General features: G+C 45.5%; 1 protein-coding gene across 2 annotated transcripts in view; it reads right to left on the bottom strand.

Moving 5' to 3' along the window:
- The window catches only part of syvn1 (synovial apoptosis inhibitor 1, synoviolin), a 30,828-nt gene extending 14,486 nt beyond the window's left edge, over positions 1–16,342 (bottom strand). The window contains exons 1-4 of one of the 2 annotated variants that reach the window (XM_056286718.1): positions 16,196–16,342; positions 3,543–3,697; positions 2,307–2,399; positions 1,654–1,806 (exon numbers count right to left, since the gene is read on the bottom strand). In XM_056286718.1, coding sequence (XP_056142693.1) covers positions 1,654–1,806; positions 2,307–2,399; positions 3,543–3,674 — 378 coding nt within the window. In that variant the 5' untranslated portion in view covers positions 3,675–3,697; positions 16,196–16,342. The remainder of the gene's footprint in view (positions 1–1,653; positions 1,807–2,306; positions 2,400–3,542; positions 3,698–16,195) is intronic. The other variant, XM_056286725.1, reaches the window with a different exon arrangement.
- Positions 16,343–16,764: the final 422 nt, after the last annotated feature.

Raw genomic sequence — 16,764 nt, 5'->3', positions numbered from 1 at the left:
GGAGCAGCTTGACCGTATGGTACGCAAGAAGTGCCCATCCAACCAATCCAACTTGTGGGAGCTGCTTCTGGAAGCGTGGGGTGCAATTTCTCCAGATTACCTCAACAAATTAACAGCTAGAATGCCAAAGGTCTGCAATGCTGTAATTGCTGCAAATGGAGGATTCTTTGACGAAAGCAAAGTTTGATGTAAAAAAAATCTTATTTCAAATACAAATCATTATTTCTAACCTTGTCAATGTCTTGACTCTATTTTCTATTCATTTCACAACATATGGTGGTGAATAAGTGTGACTTTTCATGGAAAACACAAAATTGTTTGGGTGATCCCAAACTTTTGAATGGTAGTGTATATATACACACTCACTGGCCACTTTATTAGGTACACCTTGCTAGTACCGGGTTGGATCCCCTTTTGCCTTCAGAACTGCCTTAATCCTTCGTGGCACAGATTCAACAAGGTACTGGAAACATTCCTCAGAGAGTTTGGTCCATATTGACATGATAGCATCACGCAGTTGCTGCAGATTTGTCGGCTGCACATCCATGATGCGAATCTCCCGGTCCACCACATCCCAAAGGTGCTCTATTGGATTGAAATCTGGTGACTGTGGAGGCCATTTGAGTACAGTGAACTCATTGTCATGTTCAAGAAACCAGTCTGAGATGATTCAAGCTTTATGACATGGCGCGTTATCCTGTTGGAAGTAGCCATCAGAAGATGGGAACACTGTGGTCATAAAGGGATGGACATGGTCAGCAACAATACTCAGGTAGGCTGTGGCGTTGACACGATGCTCAATTGGTACTAAGGGGCCCAAAGTGTGCCAAGAAAATATCCCCCACACCATTACACACCGCCACCAGCCTGAACCGTTGATACAAGGCAGGATGGATCCATGCTTTCATGTTGTTGACGCCAAATTCTGGCCCTACCATCCGAATGTCGCAGCAGAAATCGAGACTCATCAGACCAGGCAACGTTTTTCCAATCTTCTATTGTCCAATTTTGGTGAGCCTGTGCGAATTGTAGCCTCAGCTTCCTGTTCTTAGCTGACAGGAGTGGCACCCGGTGTGGTCTTCTGCTGCTGTAGCCCATCTGCCTCAAGGTTCGACGTGTTGTGCGTTCAGAGATGCTCTTCTGCATACCTCGGTTGTAATGAGTGGTTATTTGAGTTACTGTTGCCTTTCTCTCAGCTCGAACCAGTCTGGCCATTCTCCTCTGACCTCTGGCATCAACAAGGCATTTTCGCCCACAGAACTGCCGCTCACTTGATATTTTCTCTTTTTCGGACCATTCTCTGTAAACCCTAGAGATGGTTGTGCGTGAAAATCCCAGTAGATCAGCAGTTTCTGAAATACTCAGACCAGCCCGTCTGGCACCAACAACCATGCCACATTCAAAGTCACTTAAATCACCTTTCTTCCCCATTCTGATGCTCAGTTTGAACTGCAGCAGATCGCCTTGACCATGTCTACATGCCTAAATGCATTGAGTTGCTGCCATGTGATTGGCTGATTAGAAATTTGCGTTAACGAGCAGTTGGACAGGTGTGCCTAATAAAGTGGCCGATGAGTGTATATATATGTGTGTGTGTGTGTGTGTGTGTGTGTGTGTGTGTGTGTGTGTGTATGTGTGTGTTTGTGCGCTTACAAAGTCCACCCGGTCCTCGGCCAGCCAGTGGAAGCACTTTAGGAAGAGCAGCAGGGTGAAGAGGGCAACAAAGCGTGGGGAAAAGTCATCCCTGAAGACGGTGAAGGCCAGGCACGTCTCGGTCACCGCATACCAGGAACGCTCTATCAGGTGCTGAGGGGGTGGGAAGGAGTGAAGTGTAACTGGACAAGAACAAATACTGTTGACTAGATGTGACATTTGGGTAGCATCTGGAGTGCACTGATGAGATCAGCATGGGTAACAAATTAGTTTTTGCAAGATGCACACAAGCTTGGTTTCCTTCAGCGACAATTTGTTCAAGTAGCAGCCCAACCTGCAATAACAATGAATAACTTAAATTTCAAAAGTATGCAGAAATAACCAACTGCTGCCATCTGCCATCCAACATTTCATCAAACCAGTGTACGAGTCACATGATTTTTTTTTTTTTTGGTATTTTATACCTTTATTGAACAGCGCCAGTGGAAGCAGAAAAGAAAAAGGGGGGGGGGAGAGAGGAGTATGAACTGCAACATAGGTCACCAGCTGGATTAGAACCAGCGACCATGTGGCCACATGGTATGCGCCGTAAACGTTCAGCTATGGCGGCGCCCCGACATGAACACTTTATTAACGCTGAAAATGAACTCTACCTCCATTTCTGCAGCCCTCAGCTGGCCAAAGAAGACCTTCCTCATGAACTTCCCCAGCAAGAACACCAGCACGAAGGCCTGGATGTACAACACCTGGAATCACAGACACACACAAGTTCATTCTGGCTGTTGCGACAGTGTGTTTAGTGAACCTATATATCAAGCTTCCTCCTCATATTAGTCTTTAATTGTACGCCACACACCGTATATACGCCTGGTCAACGGAAGGAATAAAACCAGCTTATTTTAGGTTAGCTATTTATTAAAGTAAGGTGTAAGGACCAGTACCTTGAGTCGGCAACCTATCCTAGCTTCTTATACTTGTCAGTGGAAGTGATGTTCCTCATCTTTTACTGTCATTGAACACAGGCTTTGACAGCAGCAAAGACCTTCCTTGATCTGGAAAACCCCTGTTTGGCTTTAACACCAGAACGACCGGGATTTCACTCCTACCTAGAACGACCACAGGCGGTCAAAATGACTGCCGGTTTTTAAACTCTATATTTTGTCAAGATAAATACCCAGCGGAGATATTAATGCATTACGTATGTTAGTGTGTCTTGGGAAACTAACTGACATCAAAATTAAAATTTTAACAACTTTAATACTGTTTTTTAAACAATTTAAAATGGCCGTTGTCCAACTCCTGTAAATACTGCAACGCGTCGGTGGTAGTCATAGTGCGTCTGTAACGGTGTCTATAACCAGACATGTTGGACATAATCAAAAATCAGTTTAGACTATTTCTTTGCACTAGAAGGCGCTAGTGTGTTTCCAGGACAGAGCAATGAACTTCATGAAGGAAATGACGTGGCCAACACACGTCATGAATACTGACATGACGCACACCATCACACGCAAATTACGAGACGGTCTTGTTGACCGCTCATGGTCGTATCAGGTAGATCTTATAACTTTTTGTATGCGATTGATCTAAAACTAATTTTAATGCAAATATATGCAATTTTAGGAGAATTCAGGGAGCGGCAGGTCTGTATCTTTTTTCTCCACAAATTTACTAAACTTTGAAATCCAAAAACGGTCATAAAGACTGTCTTGGTCGTTCTAGTGTTCATGTTGTCCACACGTTTATGTCTTATCAACAGACTTTAGTGACTTTTGTAATACCATGCTATCAGCTACACTGCAAAAAAAAAACAAAAAAACCACACGGCTGAGCCCCACCACCTTTCCGTCCAATGATTCCTCTCCACTTTCATACCCACATGTACTCACCGCCATGCTCGGGCTGCTCTTGGTGAGGTAGACCACGGTGGGGTAAAACTGGTGTTTGAGGAAGTAGGCGTGCGCCACCACAGCCCCGGTCAACACCAGACTGGTGGCCGTCACCAAGGCTGCTCGCACCATTATGGAACCCGCTACAGGTACTTCTGGGGTATGGGGGGGGGGGGAATCAAGAAGGAAACAGAGAATTGGTTACTGCATGTGAATAAGGACCAGTCCAGTTAAGCAACTCGTAGCATACAGATAAAATAATTGAACATTTGGTGGAAAATGTTCCATTCTGATAAAGCCCAAACGCACATGTTAAAATGAAATCATACTGGGTATGGTAATCTTTTAATTTTACTACATAGTTTTTTTTAAACCCTATGTTGTAGTAAAGCCTGACAGCCAACTTGGAAAAACGTTCCCCAGCGAGCCGACGTAGCGTGATTCGAGTTGCGTTCAAATTCTACAATAAGTAAACCGTTTCCCTAACTTTTAGCCGAGGTACGACACTGATCAAACATTCCAGCTCCACTGAAATGTAAACCTTGATGAAGTCAGGTTCAATGTACTTCAAGAAAAAATGGAACTGACTGCTATGCAAATTGTTGCCTTGAAAATCGGGAAGTGGGGCTTTCATTTTTGCCTGTGCATCTGCAGTTCCTTGTAGGCAAATCTTCAGAAAGCAGAGACACGGTCATAATCACTGGTGAATATCAAAAAAACACCTTCAAGAGTATTCTTTGTCAGTAAAAAAAAAAATTAAAAAAATAATACACCTTTTATGAGTATTACTGCTGTACCAACCACCTGGTACTGGCTGAGCTCCAGGAAAATGTCTAAAATACCCACCTCCCTTTTCCAGAGCCATGAAACATTATATGGGCCATTTCCCATTTTGTCACCTCTATTTTAGAGAGGCAGAACTGTTTGAAAGAGCTCCTCTCCCCATAACCTACATCCCCTCTCACTGCCCATAATGTGCTCCATCTCATTCAAGTTCTGCTTTCCTGGACTCAAACTTCTCCTGCTGGTATAATGAAGTCTTGTGTAAAATGAGTCAGGCGGATTACACAGAAACAGGTGGGAAATGCACTCGCAAAGGTAAAGCCATTTGCTTTTGTGTGTGTGTAATTTAATTTACAATTTTTTATGTAATTTAATTCATTTTTTTTAATTTACATTTTTGTGCAATATAGTAATTTACAATTTTTTGTGTAATTTAATTTAACTAAATTTAATGAAAACATTTCTGGCACAGGATACAAATCCTCTACACCAGACTCGACAAATTTAAAAAAAACAACCATACAAAAAACAAAATATAGTTATTAAAATCACAATAATTTGTAGCCACAGTAATGTTGTGGCTAATTTATAGCTGCCATGGAATTATCAAAGCAATGTTTAAAAGTTTAATTTTAATTAAATTTGTTGATTTCATATTTTCGATTTTTCGACATTTTTGTGTGCAATTTTCTGCATTTTTTTTTGTTGCAAAATTCATCAAAACCGACATAAAATGAAAATTGGCTTCTTTTTTTAAAACCTTTAACTTATTTCCCCGTCGTATTACACACCTATTCAACAAAAGATGCAGGCCCCCATCAACAAAAAAAAAAACAAAACAAAACAGAATTTCCATTGTTTTTTACACCAAAATCTAATCACCTTCACTTCCTCTCAAACAGCCACATGTCTGTAATTGCGTCATAAAGTCCGAGCGGGTGGGCAGATAACATCCCAGTCAATCACGTTCCGCACCATCCAATCACATGACACCCCGCCCTACCCTTTGTCCCGCCCTCATGTGCTGTTTTACTTGGCGATGCTCCGCGTTACGGAAGCAGGACACGCTCTGGGAGCCGCCCCACATCGTCTGGAATTGGTTTGGAATTGTGAATAGATTTGTTAATTAATTTCTCATTGATCGCTTTGTAAACACTGTAATTGCTCCATTTTAAACAAATTGATTAATCTAGTGCTGCGGTGGCTAACCATGTGTACGCAGGTTTTCATTCCAACCCGACTCCACACCAGGTAGTCCATGGGCCAGACGATATTTCGGTACGCTCAAGGTGGCAAAACTTACTTATAATTTTTGAAAGGATCCATGTCTGTAGATGATATTTTGGTATGATAACCATTCCTGAGTGGCAGCTGTATCACAGTTATCAGCTCATGAAGTTAACCACCTGCTAAACTAAATTGCATTTTAGACGCTGGTGCATATCCTGGTTTAGCCTCATGGTCAGGACATTTTTCAATGTTCTATAATATTGTCTTTGGTGTCATTTTAAAGGGGACCTTCTTAGCTTTCATTCAAGCCCTGTTGTGGATATTTCTCACAAATATAGAGGTCACTTGAGCTCTTCAACCCGTCAATAACACACATCTTTCTGCAATTTTCGCCTAAACTATATACTTTCTTTTAGCCCTGTGGCATCTAGGAATATCAGGGACACAAAACACAAAAACTGGAATACTCACAGGACTGTAAAGATTCAGAAAATGTATAATATACCCATACTATTTCATTGTGTGAGGTGATTGTGAGCCTTAAATGAGAACTAGACCAAAACCAGTTAGATCACAAACTGGTCTCTATACATTTGTTTAAATACACAATCAAAATACATGATAAAAAGGAATACCATAGTGAGGTAATGAACTATTTTAATATTTTAAACAACATTGACATATACTTAGTCAATGATACATGTAATCCCATATCATTAGTGGGTATATGTAATGGTAATGGGTAGGGTAATGGGTATATGTCAATATGGTTACATTATTGTTATCAAGCTCTGGGTAACCAAGTCCAGAATCAACATCCTGTGCATCAATAGACTACTACCACAGTAATACCATCAGAATCATCACACTGTCATTCATCAAACTGCTCGTTTCTCTCATCATCTGACTCCCCAAGTTCAAAGTCCAGTTCTGGACCATCCTGCTGTTTTTGGTTACTGCAGGTCTGTAACCTGCACATGTCTGTGCATGGAAGTCCATTTGACAGGCACATGCAGCTTGGCATTTTGCATGAATGCACACACTTGCATGTTAGCATTTCCAAGACCACATCTGGTGCAGGTGGGGAGCGCATCCAGTAAATGGCCAGCTTGCCTTCATCGTCTGTCCATCCATACTCAGTAGGGCTTGGCACCACAGGGTTAGCCTGCAGACAGCACTTCCATATTGCTGCCTGATAGTTGGCTCGTTGAACATGCATAAAGAGACAGTCTCTACATGGTGGCAGCTGGCTGGACTCAACCTCTCCCCTTTTGGTGCAGAAGAGCTGGTAACGCAGTTTGTTCACCTCAGCAGTGCTGCTATTAGCAACATACATCCGACAGGTGAACTGCTCAATTTTCTGGAACAGCTCATCACTCACATTCCATGTCTGTCCCAGTTGACTAAAAGTCTCTTGGCAGGAAGTGTGCTTTCTCACTATCTTCAGGGCATTCAGCTTCCCTCGACCAGCGAATGCACTGACAGTGTCGCAGCCTGTGAAGGCATGTAAGCCAATTAGGCTGTCACAGATGCTGTCTCCAAGTGAACTTGCCAGTTTGGTGATGTCGACAAACCGTGTGCGGTTCTGAGTCCCACACTTCTGGTAGATGGGACAGGTGATGTCCTTCTGGAAGCCAAGACAAAGCACCATGACATCAGTGTCCTCAGCTGTGATGATAACTGACTTTGAGCCCGCATTTGCTGCATGCAATGCATGCAGGAGCAGACGGGTGTCAGCTTCTTCATGTGTGGAGTGCAGTTCTGCTGCTTCCTCACACCCATCTTCTGTCAACTTGTAGCAGGTTTCCTCACAGGTCATGTACAACACCTTGCCATGCAGCATAGCTCTGTATCGTGGGAGTTTCCACTCTTCCACCAGAAACTTGATGAGACTGGTCTTGTTGGAGGAACTGCACAGACATTTTCTCCACTGCTGGACGTGGTGTCCCCCTGCAAGATTCTTGTACTGGAGAGTGACGTCTCCACCCCGGTTCAGTCGTTCAGCATCTTTGATCGAAGTCTGGTGATAGACATCAAAGACAACATCAATCCTCCCACTCTGTGCTCCCTCATGGAGGACCTGGGTCAAGGCTGACTCTGCCACCTGTGCAAAGGTTTGTTGTTGCCATTCATTGTTTGGACCAGGCTCATCCCATCAATGATGGAAGTAGATGGGATTGGGATGTCTTCTGCAGGAGATACATTCTTTTCAAGCTCTCTGGCAAGTGCAGCCTTGTTTGTTTTTCGTAAGGACCCATCAGCATTTGCCAGTGCCCATGGTAGTGGGCCCAATGGGTAGGCAAGGACATCCTTCAGATTCACCTTCCTGCTTTCAGCCACCAGGATCATGTGACTGAAAAGGTTTCTATCTGCCTTCAGAACCACATCCTGTGCTTTCTTTCCATGAGCTTGTTTTGTGCTGACATTGGAGAATGTTTTCAGACTTTGCTTGGTCATCTTGTCGTGGAATTTCACAGGTGGTGGGTCTGCATCGAACCTTGTTTGCTGGAATGCTTGGTAGGCCTCTTCTCCTTTCTCAAGAGCTCTCAAGAGATCTATGGTCACATCAGGTGGAGCCATGTTGCCAGTGGAGAGGCTAACCAAATCAATCTCATCAGGGGACATAGGATTGAGCCAGTTATTCTCCATAAGGTCCATGAGAGACTGGACATCTGCTTCATCTCTCTTGATCCTTGGACTCTGTAGATCTGGATGAGACCATTTGCACCTGCCTTGACCTGTCAGGTCTCTCAGCTGTCTGAGGTACATGCTTCTATACTCAGCTGTGAGATAATATTTGGTCACAGCTCCTGGCTTCAAGCTGAATCCCTTTGTCCCTCCAGCTGTTTGGGTGTCTTTGTTCACCGTTTCTTCTATAGCTTGGTCAACAGGGATTCGGCCAAAGGGATTGGTGGAGCCCAGTTGGACTGAGAAGCCTCCTTCCATGAATTCTGTGTACACATCTGGGTGTGTGATGGGCAGCTCAGACATCTGGGCGTAGTAGTAGGGGAGGTAGCGTGCATAATTCATCCTGTCATAAGCAAAGCACCATGGGATCATTGCTCGAATGCTAGCCAAGTGTAGCATCCAGTCTCCCTCTCTGGATGCTCGGATGAGCCCCAACAAGATTTCAACCATGTCCAAATAGGACATCCAGAAGTTCGAGAGGCTGCCGTTTCCACCTCTAAGGAACTCACGGTAGACTTCAAATAGATCCATGATGCGTGTACAAGAGCTGTTCGAGGACCTCCTTCAAAGTATGTTGTGAGACTTCTTTCCCAAGGCTGTCAATGGTCTTCAGTGTCTCATTCAGGTGAACCATGTCATTCCTGTGAGTTTCTTCCAACCAGGACAGGAAACCATTCAAGGTCAGTCGCATGAGAGCCTCATACAGGAGCTTGTGTAGTCGCACTGCCCTGTTGTACTTGCGGCCATCCATAACACCAGCAATTGAGCCTTCTGCAATCATGCCAGACTCAATGCAGAGGTCTTTGAGTCCAGCATCTTGGAAACGCTTTCCTATTATTGCCAGCAGTGTGCAGATGGTGTGGAATACCCCAAGCCTAACGATGATATCATGGAACTTGTCATGGTGTTTCCATGTGATCTCGACAGCCTTCGCATACAGGGCTTGGTCAAAGACACAGACAATCTTCCTCAGGCCTAAGCACTGCATGATGCTCAGTGACTGGTTAAGCACCTCGTTGACAGTAGACATTTGTGTCGCTGGAGCATTGATGGTAGGCAGATAGCCTATATTATCGGGGATGACCGTCATCTCTCCTCGAGTCAGGATGTTGAAGCCTGTCCAGCTGCTGACTGACTGTTCTTCTTGTTGTGACATGCATGCTAGGACCCAAAGAAGGTTTTTCTCTCTGGCAAGCTTAGTATTGGCTGCAGTATCGGCATCTGACTTTTTGCTTTGTGGTGGCCCTACCCGTTGTCCAGCATTGTAAGTTGGTAACATTGGTGGGGGTCCATCAATGCTTCTCTTCTTTGTTTTGGGAACAGTGGGCATGGGTTGGACAGGAAGTGGGTTGACTGGCTTTGCTTGCACAGCAATCCCATTGACTCTGTGAGATGTTCCCTCACCACTGACAGTTTCTTCAAGACGGTCGATATTGTCCCAGGCTAAAGTTGTGAATATGCCAGGATGGATGTTAGCTGGAAGGGCAATGCCACTCCCTGATGATGAGAGTTTCTGGAGACACAGGGCAGTGTTGATCTCTTCCATCTGTGAATAGGACACACTGTGACCAAGTCGGTTGAGGATGTTTATCAACTCTACATTTCCTGTCAACGATTTGACACTGAATGACAGAACAATGTGCTTGGAAGGCTTGGTATTTCCACATGTCACTGCATATACTATGTCATGGCCAAATGACTGCAGAAGGCACTGCACTCTCTGGGATGCATGATCAGGATCATTTGAGCCTGTGAGTAGAGAGTACAGGAAGATAATGAGCGACTCTGGAATGGTAGGACATTCTGCTTCTGGTTTGACTTCAGGTGGCCAGGTTTGAGGAACATCTTGACTTTTAATGTCTGCTCTCAATTTGATGGCTGCTTTGGCTATAACATCTTGTGCACTGACACTTTTCAGGGTCTGCAGCTCCCTTTTGAGAGACGATTTTCTTTGGCAAGTTCCCTCATGGACAAGTTATCGGGATAGAGGAGGAATTTTCCTTTCTCATCAGGGAATATCTGCAAGGCTCCAGCAAACTCACTCTCCAGGTTTCGCCTTATGTGCTTCTTGGTTGATTCCTTGACTTGGGCAATGCCTTGGGAGTTCATTGAAGCTACCAGTCTAGAAGAGAGATCAGTCATTGTCATCACTTGAGGATTGCCAAAAAGCTCCATCCTGATGAAGAGGAACAGCTCATTGTATGCCTTATTCACAGCAGCTTCATACTGGGCTGCAGCATCATCTTCATTGCTGGCAACCTCTCCTTTGGAAACCGCTTCTTTGGTGTAAAGTCTATAGCATGACCTGTGGTAGTGCCCTTCAGCTGCTATAAGGTCTCTACTCACAATGGCAAGGATTCTGCTGTCCCTTTTCTTTGTGGCTGCACTCCTGATCTTTGCATCAGCTCGCAGTTCTCGACACTGCACCAGTACTTCTCTCGTATTCTGTCTCTTGGAATATTTGCTGTTTTTCTGACAAAATATGTACTCTGCATCATAAGTCCTAGATGTACTTGGAGCATGTCGAGCTACTCTCTTAGATTGTTTCTCTTCAGCAGAGACAACTTTTCTTTTCTTTTGCAAGGAGGCCATCAAGAATTTGCTTCATAGTGAAGATACTGCGACACTTTCTGTGGTAGTAGATTGCTGGAATCTGTCCCTCAGGAATGTCTTTTGCCAGTTTCAAAACTGGTGCATGATTTCGTATCTGAGCTGCCCTGAGCAGAGTTCTCCATGAGTCGACACTTTGTAGTGAAACCAGCTTATCTGTATCATCAGAACAGTGGATAATGCACTCCACCCGTGGGCGCTTTGGTATTGGGTAAAAACTTGCTTGTTCACCAGTGGCCATATTCAGTCAGTTTTCACCTGCCACATACAAACAAATACATGTAACTTAGGTGTATGAACACTACTAAAACAAAGTTTACTTTGCTTCACCAGCGTCATATTACCATTATTTACCTTACATAGCCACAAATAGATACATTACCTAGTTGCTATGCAACAGCTGTATTTTGTCCACATGAGGCCGCTAAAATCAACACAAGATGAAAGTTCCTCGTAGCCACTTTAACTAATCATATTAACATATACATTAAAAGAACATGCTAACATTATGGGAAATTAGCTTACAATCTTCTCCAGAGTGAGACAAGAAGATAGATACCAGTTTCCTCTATATGTGTTTAGTAGAAAGCTATCTGGCTGCACGTTAGCCTAGCTTAGCACAATGAATGGAAGTACACAGTACTGGTTATCCTTGGTTGTTGGCCAACTAAGAACTGTCCCAGAGTTTAAGCTAGGCTAATCAGTACCAGGGGTGTTGAAATGCTATATTTGTAAAAATCTGGGCAAATACACAATCGTGAGAGGCACAGAAACAGGTTTCCTGAAAGAAAAATGAAATAGCTGCTCATTTGGAAAGGTTATCATGTATTATTTTACTTCTGTTAGTGTACCAAATAAAATGGCACCAGTGAAGTTGTGTCACCTTGGGTGATATCGATATCTGGTCTGACCCATGGACTAACTGGCTTTGGTCTAGTTAGTTTCTTAGTAATAATGCCCTTCTAATTTAAGGTTCACAATCACCTCACACAATGAAATAGTATGGGTATATTATACATTTCCTGAATCTTTACAGTCCTGTGAGTATTCCAGCTTTTGTGTTTTGTGTCCCTGATATTCCTAGATGCCACAGGGCTAAAAGAAAGTATATAGTTTAGGCGAACATTGCAGAAAGATGTGTGTTATTGACGGGTTGAAGAGCTCAAGTGACCTCTATATTTGTGAGAAATATCCACAACAGGGCTTGAATGAAAGCTAAGAAGGTCCCCTTTAAAATGATACCAAAGACAATATTATAGAACATTGAAAAATGTCCTGACCATGAGGCTAAACCAGGATATGCACCAGCGTCTAAAATGCAATTTACTTTAGGGGGTGGTTAACTTCATGAGCTGATAACTGTGATACAGCTGCCCCTCAGGAATGGTTATCATACCAAAATATCATCTACAGACATGGATCCTTTCAAAAATTATAAGTAACTTTGCCACCTTGAGTGTACCGAAATAGGAAATTTTGGGCTCTGGCCCATGGACTAAGAGACCTCGTGTATCAGTCGTTACTATGGGCAAATCTGTGTGTACACACCCATGGGATTTTTTAACCCTCAAGATTGTCTGACAGTAGCCGCAAAGCATGATGGTTAGTTGTAATTCCTTCCTCCTAACATCTATTGTCCACCTCTTGTGACGAGCAATCACCCAGGCCTGCAAAGACATCAGTGTTAGCCAATCGGTGTCTAAATTCCGGGGTTCTACACTGGCCTCTGAGACAAACTTCAGGGCTAAAAAATCCCATGGGTGTGTACGCACAAATCTGCCCATAGTAACGACTGGTACATGAGGCCCCTGGTGGTCTCACTGGCACATTCTTCCTCTTTGGTTGAAGGGTTGCTAATCAGTAAATTCACCCGGTGTGGAGTGTGGCTGGAATGAAAACCTGCATACACATGGCTCTCCATGGCACGTGGTTAACTAGCTAGTTACCCCTGATCTAGCTAGCTAATTATTTCATGTTGCATCTAAGAATGATAATGGCTGAGCCAGCAAAATAGCTGTGGCAGCACACTTTGGGCTCATCGACCATCACGGTTTTGGCTGCCCTTTTTAACTTTCATCTTTACTTCTGTGCAAATCTGCATGAAGGGTTGACCATTGAGAACCAGTTAAGTCAGGATCAGTCCAAGTCCTGTGAATGCATTGAGGACCTCGACTTTTGCAGCAACCAACTGAATCCGGAAAGTGTGTTTTCAGTAGCATTCAAAATAACCAGTTACATGTATTGAGCTTTTTAAAAGGAGCAAATGAAAATATTTTTTTTGGTCAACTGCAAGGACCATGCTGCCCCAGCATCTTCATCACTGGCTGTGCCATGTGTCAGCAAAGCTATTTACCACACGGCAGCCCAGAGCAAACACACACACACAAAGTAGCTAAGCTTTGCTAAAGAAAACAGTAATACAGCAAACTGCGATAAGCTTCTAGGAAGCAGCTCAACATGTTGTGAAGCTTTACTGCAGCGTGGTTTAAACGTGACAGAACGCAGCATTTCCCAGTCATCTCAACGCCACAGGATCGGCTCAATCTCGCGCCATCATTTTTGGATGGCAAGAGTGAAAATGACATTTATATTCTGCTTTCACCCCTAGATAGGAGACCAGCTCATCCCAGGAGACTGAAACCTCCACTCACCACTGCAAGAAAGGTACAGCTGGGCAGTGAACGTGAACGTGTCACTCCACGGTGACACGCTCGAGGGGATGGGATTCCTTCTCAGCAGTTCATTTAAGCGGGCAGAATGTATGATCGATAGCCTACCATTTGCAGGGTATCTATATTCTGCTATTATCTGTTAAAGCTACATTAAGCAATTTTAAAAAAAAATAGGGTTAGGGTTACACAGAACTTATTTCCCTCCACTGGTGATTCAATAAAACCAGCAGATTTGCTGCTAGAGCCTTAGGTGCTCTTGGGAGACTAGTTGGGATGCGTTCGTAAATTCCCTCCGAGGGCATCAGAGCACCCTCTGGGAGCTTCCTAGTCACTGGGAAACAGAGAGCATTGCTCTATGGGAGTGCTCGGACTGAACACTAGATATCGCATCTCATGACAAAATGCGATTATTGTGGCTTATTTGGTGATTCACGGTCCGTCCTGGGTCTTCTTGCACATCACGTATATGTCTGGTCTCCCGATATTGTCAAATATAACAGGAAGATGATGTCTGCGCCTTGAAAGCATTTTGATTTCTTGCTCAATCATCACAAGAATTGGAATTCAGTAGAATCAGAAACCAATAAAATCCAAACGGTAATCAACAGTGACTACGTGTGAGAATCCAGGAAATTCCTGGAGATCCTTCAACTCTGTAGCGGTACACGAGGAGAGTCACTCATAGTAAAAGATGCATTTTAAGCAAATTTGTCAATATTTCTTAATGGACTCAGAATGGGGCGGCACGGTGGCGCAGTGGTTAGCGGGCTCGCCTCACAGCAAGAAGGTCCTGGGTTCGGGCCCCGGGGTAGTCCAACCTTGGGGGGGGGGGTCGTCCTCTGTGTGGAGTTTGCATGTTCTCCCCGTGTCTGCGTGGGTTTCCTCCCACAGTCCAAAGACATGTAGGTCAGGTGAATCAGCCATATTGTCCGTAGGTATGAGTGTGTGTGTGTATGTGTCTCCCTGCCTGCCGCCCACTGACTGCTGGGATAGGCTCCAGCCTCCAGCACCCCCGCGACCCTGAGAGCAGGATAAAGGGGTTGGATAATGGATGGATGGACTCGGGATGACTATAAATGAGTAACAGAAACCTGGCGACCAGGACTGCTCACATCCATGTGCAAATGAACATGGTCTTTTTTATTTCTAATATTTCAATGTTTGCAACAAGAATAAGGTTATGCCACATATTCACTTATCATGATGTTTGCACGTTAGGGGAAAGAGGGTGGATTTTAGTCATTTTTCTTGGACTTGAACCTTTAACACTACACACCCAAGAAGGGAGGCAGGGCACCAGAACTATTCTGGCCAAAGATGACAGATTGCTAAGGTGTTTGCCTTGTTAAAAGGACGCACATGAAACTGAAAATAACATAAAATTCGAAACTGAGGATATATAAATTTTCATAGACCCCCCCCCCCCGGAACCCGTGACCGGCTCCCATTGGTTTGTCAGGAAGTCTGTTAGAGCGGGTGGCCTTCAGGTTTGACTGTGGAGGAAATGAAATTAACCACATCCAACTAAACAAATATGCGAAGAAACAAATGACAAGCACGACTTCGAACCAATCAAGTCACTCGACGACTCCCCTCGCTCCTTTACACGTCACGTGAACGCTCACGCCGCTGCTCCCCATCAGCTTATACGTTCACCCAACCGCCCTTCCACGGCTCTCCAAGAACAAACCTTTCACTCTTGACATTTCATTTTAAAATGATTCAAGTCAAAAAACGAGGATTCGCTGTTAAGACGGCCGATGTGTTGTTTATAGGATCATCGATGTCAGCCAAGTGTCCAACTGCCAGAACCACTCGACATGTTCGCACTCTTGACACGATCCCGGGCTGCAGCAGCCCTGCTCACGCCGGCTCAGACCGCCTGCTTCATGCGCTTGGCTTCCGCTCCTTCCGGCCCTCATATACACGTACACGCAAGTTACACATTAGACCTTCCAGCGGGCGGTCCAGTCAGACTCGGACGCCACCCGGGCCGGACTAGACGAAACCCACTCGGGAGACCCGAGTCTGCAAGGGGTTAAAGGTGGGCAGAGCTGTCCCGTTTGCACAAGGGGCCTGGACCTGCGGGTTCTCTTACACGACAGTTACCCCAAAACGCGGGGGGGGGGGGTTCCAGAGGGGCACGCGACCCCGGCGGCGTAACGACGGGACTAGAGACCGTCCCCGCGTCTACGACGCGTCGCTGGCTCGGGGTTTCTCACCAGCCGCCCCAACGCCAACGACAACGGCGCGCCCGACCGCTTCTGCGCGTTCCCAGACCCGAAGCACCATCTAGGAACACTCGCCGACGGCTCCGTGCCCCCGCTGCCTCCCGAAACTACCGGGGGCAAATCATAAATACCCCGCTAATACCCCCACCACGACGGCCGAGGCGTAGTTAGCCATGTTGGCTCGCTAGCCCCCCAGCTAGCTCGTTATGGCACAGAGGACAGGCAACCCTCTGGCGTTTGACCACCTCGCCGCAGCCAACCTTCCCTCCACATGCCCCCCCTCCCCCCGGTGGGCTGGCTGCTGACGGTCGCCGTACTGTAAACGCCGCACGTCCGATACCCGGGGACGGTCTGACGAAACACCGTCTGGGTGGTTAGCAAGCTAACGCCAGCTCTGCAGCGGCTGCACCAGCTGTCGCCGCCCGCCGGGGCTACTCACCAGCTCGACGCGGCTCTGCCTCCTGGCTTTAAGTCTCTGTCCTCCGGGGAGTAGTTATCGGTGCTCGAGTTAATTATTCTTATTCTTAATTACTCCATGTCGGCCGTCCCCAGCAGCAGCTCCGGCGCGACGCGTATTGTCATGGCTCCCTACACGTCTACGTGTTTATCTTCGGCTTGCCCGTGCGAGCGGCCACCTCACTTCCGGCCGCCAGCAAAAAAACGCGGTGCGCTTTACCGTAAAGCCAATGTTTTCGGGAGCCGCTCGTGAGTTTTGTCGAGTTTTTTTTGTTTTTAAATAGCGCGTCGGGAAGTAACACGCCAAGCGTCTTCGACACAACGGCGTCCTTTGAGCGCCATCGGCCGCACACCGACTCGCTTGTCTTTGTACAAAAAAAAAAAAACGGATTTCCGCGTCCTTCAACGGTATTTACGGTAAATATCGACGTGGACCAATAGGAAGTGTTCAGCTCGCTTCTTCCACCTTTCCACCTGTAAACCCTCCCGACGGAAGCCCGTGGTGGGCGTTGTTTCGTGACGTCACGGGCGTAGGTTCTGTTTGAACGTTGA

Source organism: Lampris incognitus, chromosome 1, assembly GCF_029633865.1.
Source record: "Lampris incognitus isolate fLamInc1 chromosome 1, fLamInc1.hap2, whole genome shotgun sequence".
NCBI classification, from domain to species: Eukaryota; Metazoa; Chordata; class Actinopteri; order Lampriformes; family Lampridae; genus Lampris; species Lampris incognitus.
This window is presented reverse-complemented; position numbering and strand designations above follow the sequence as displayed.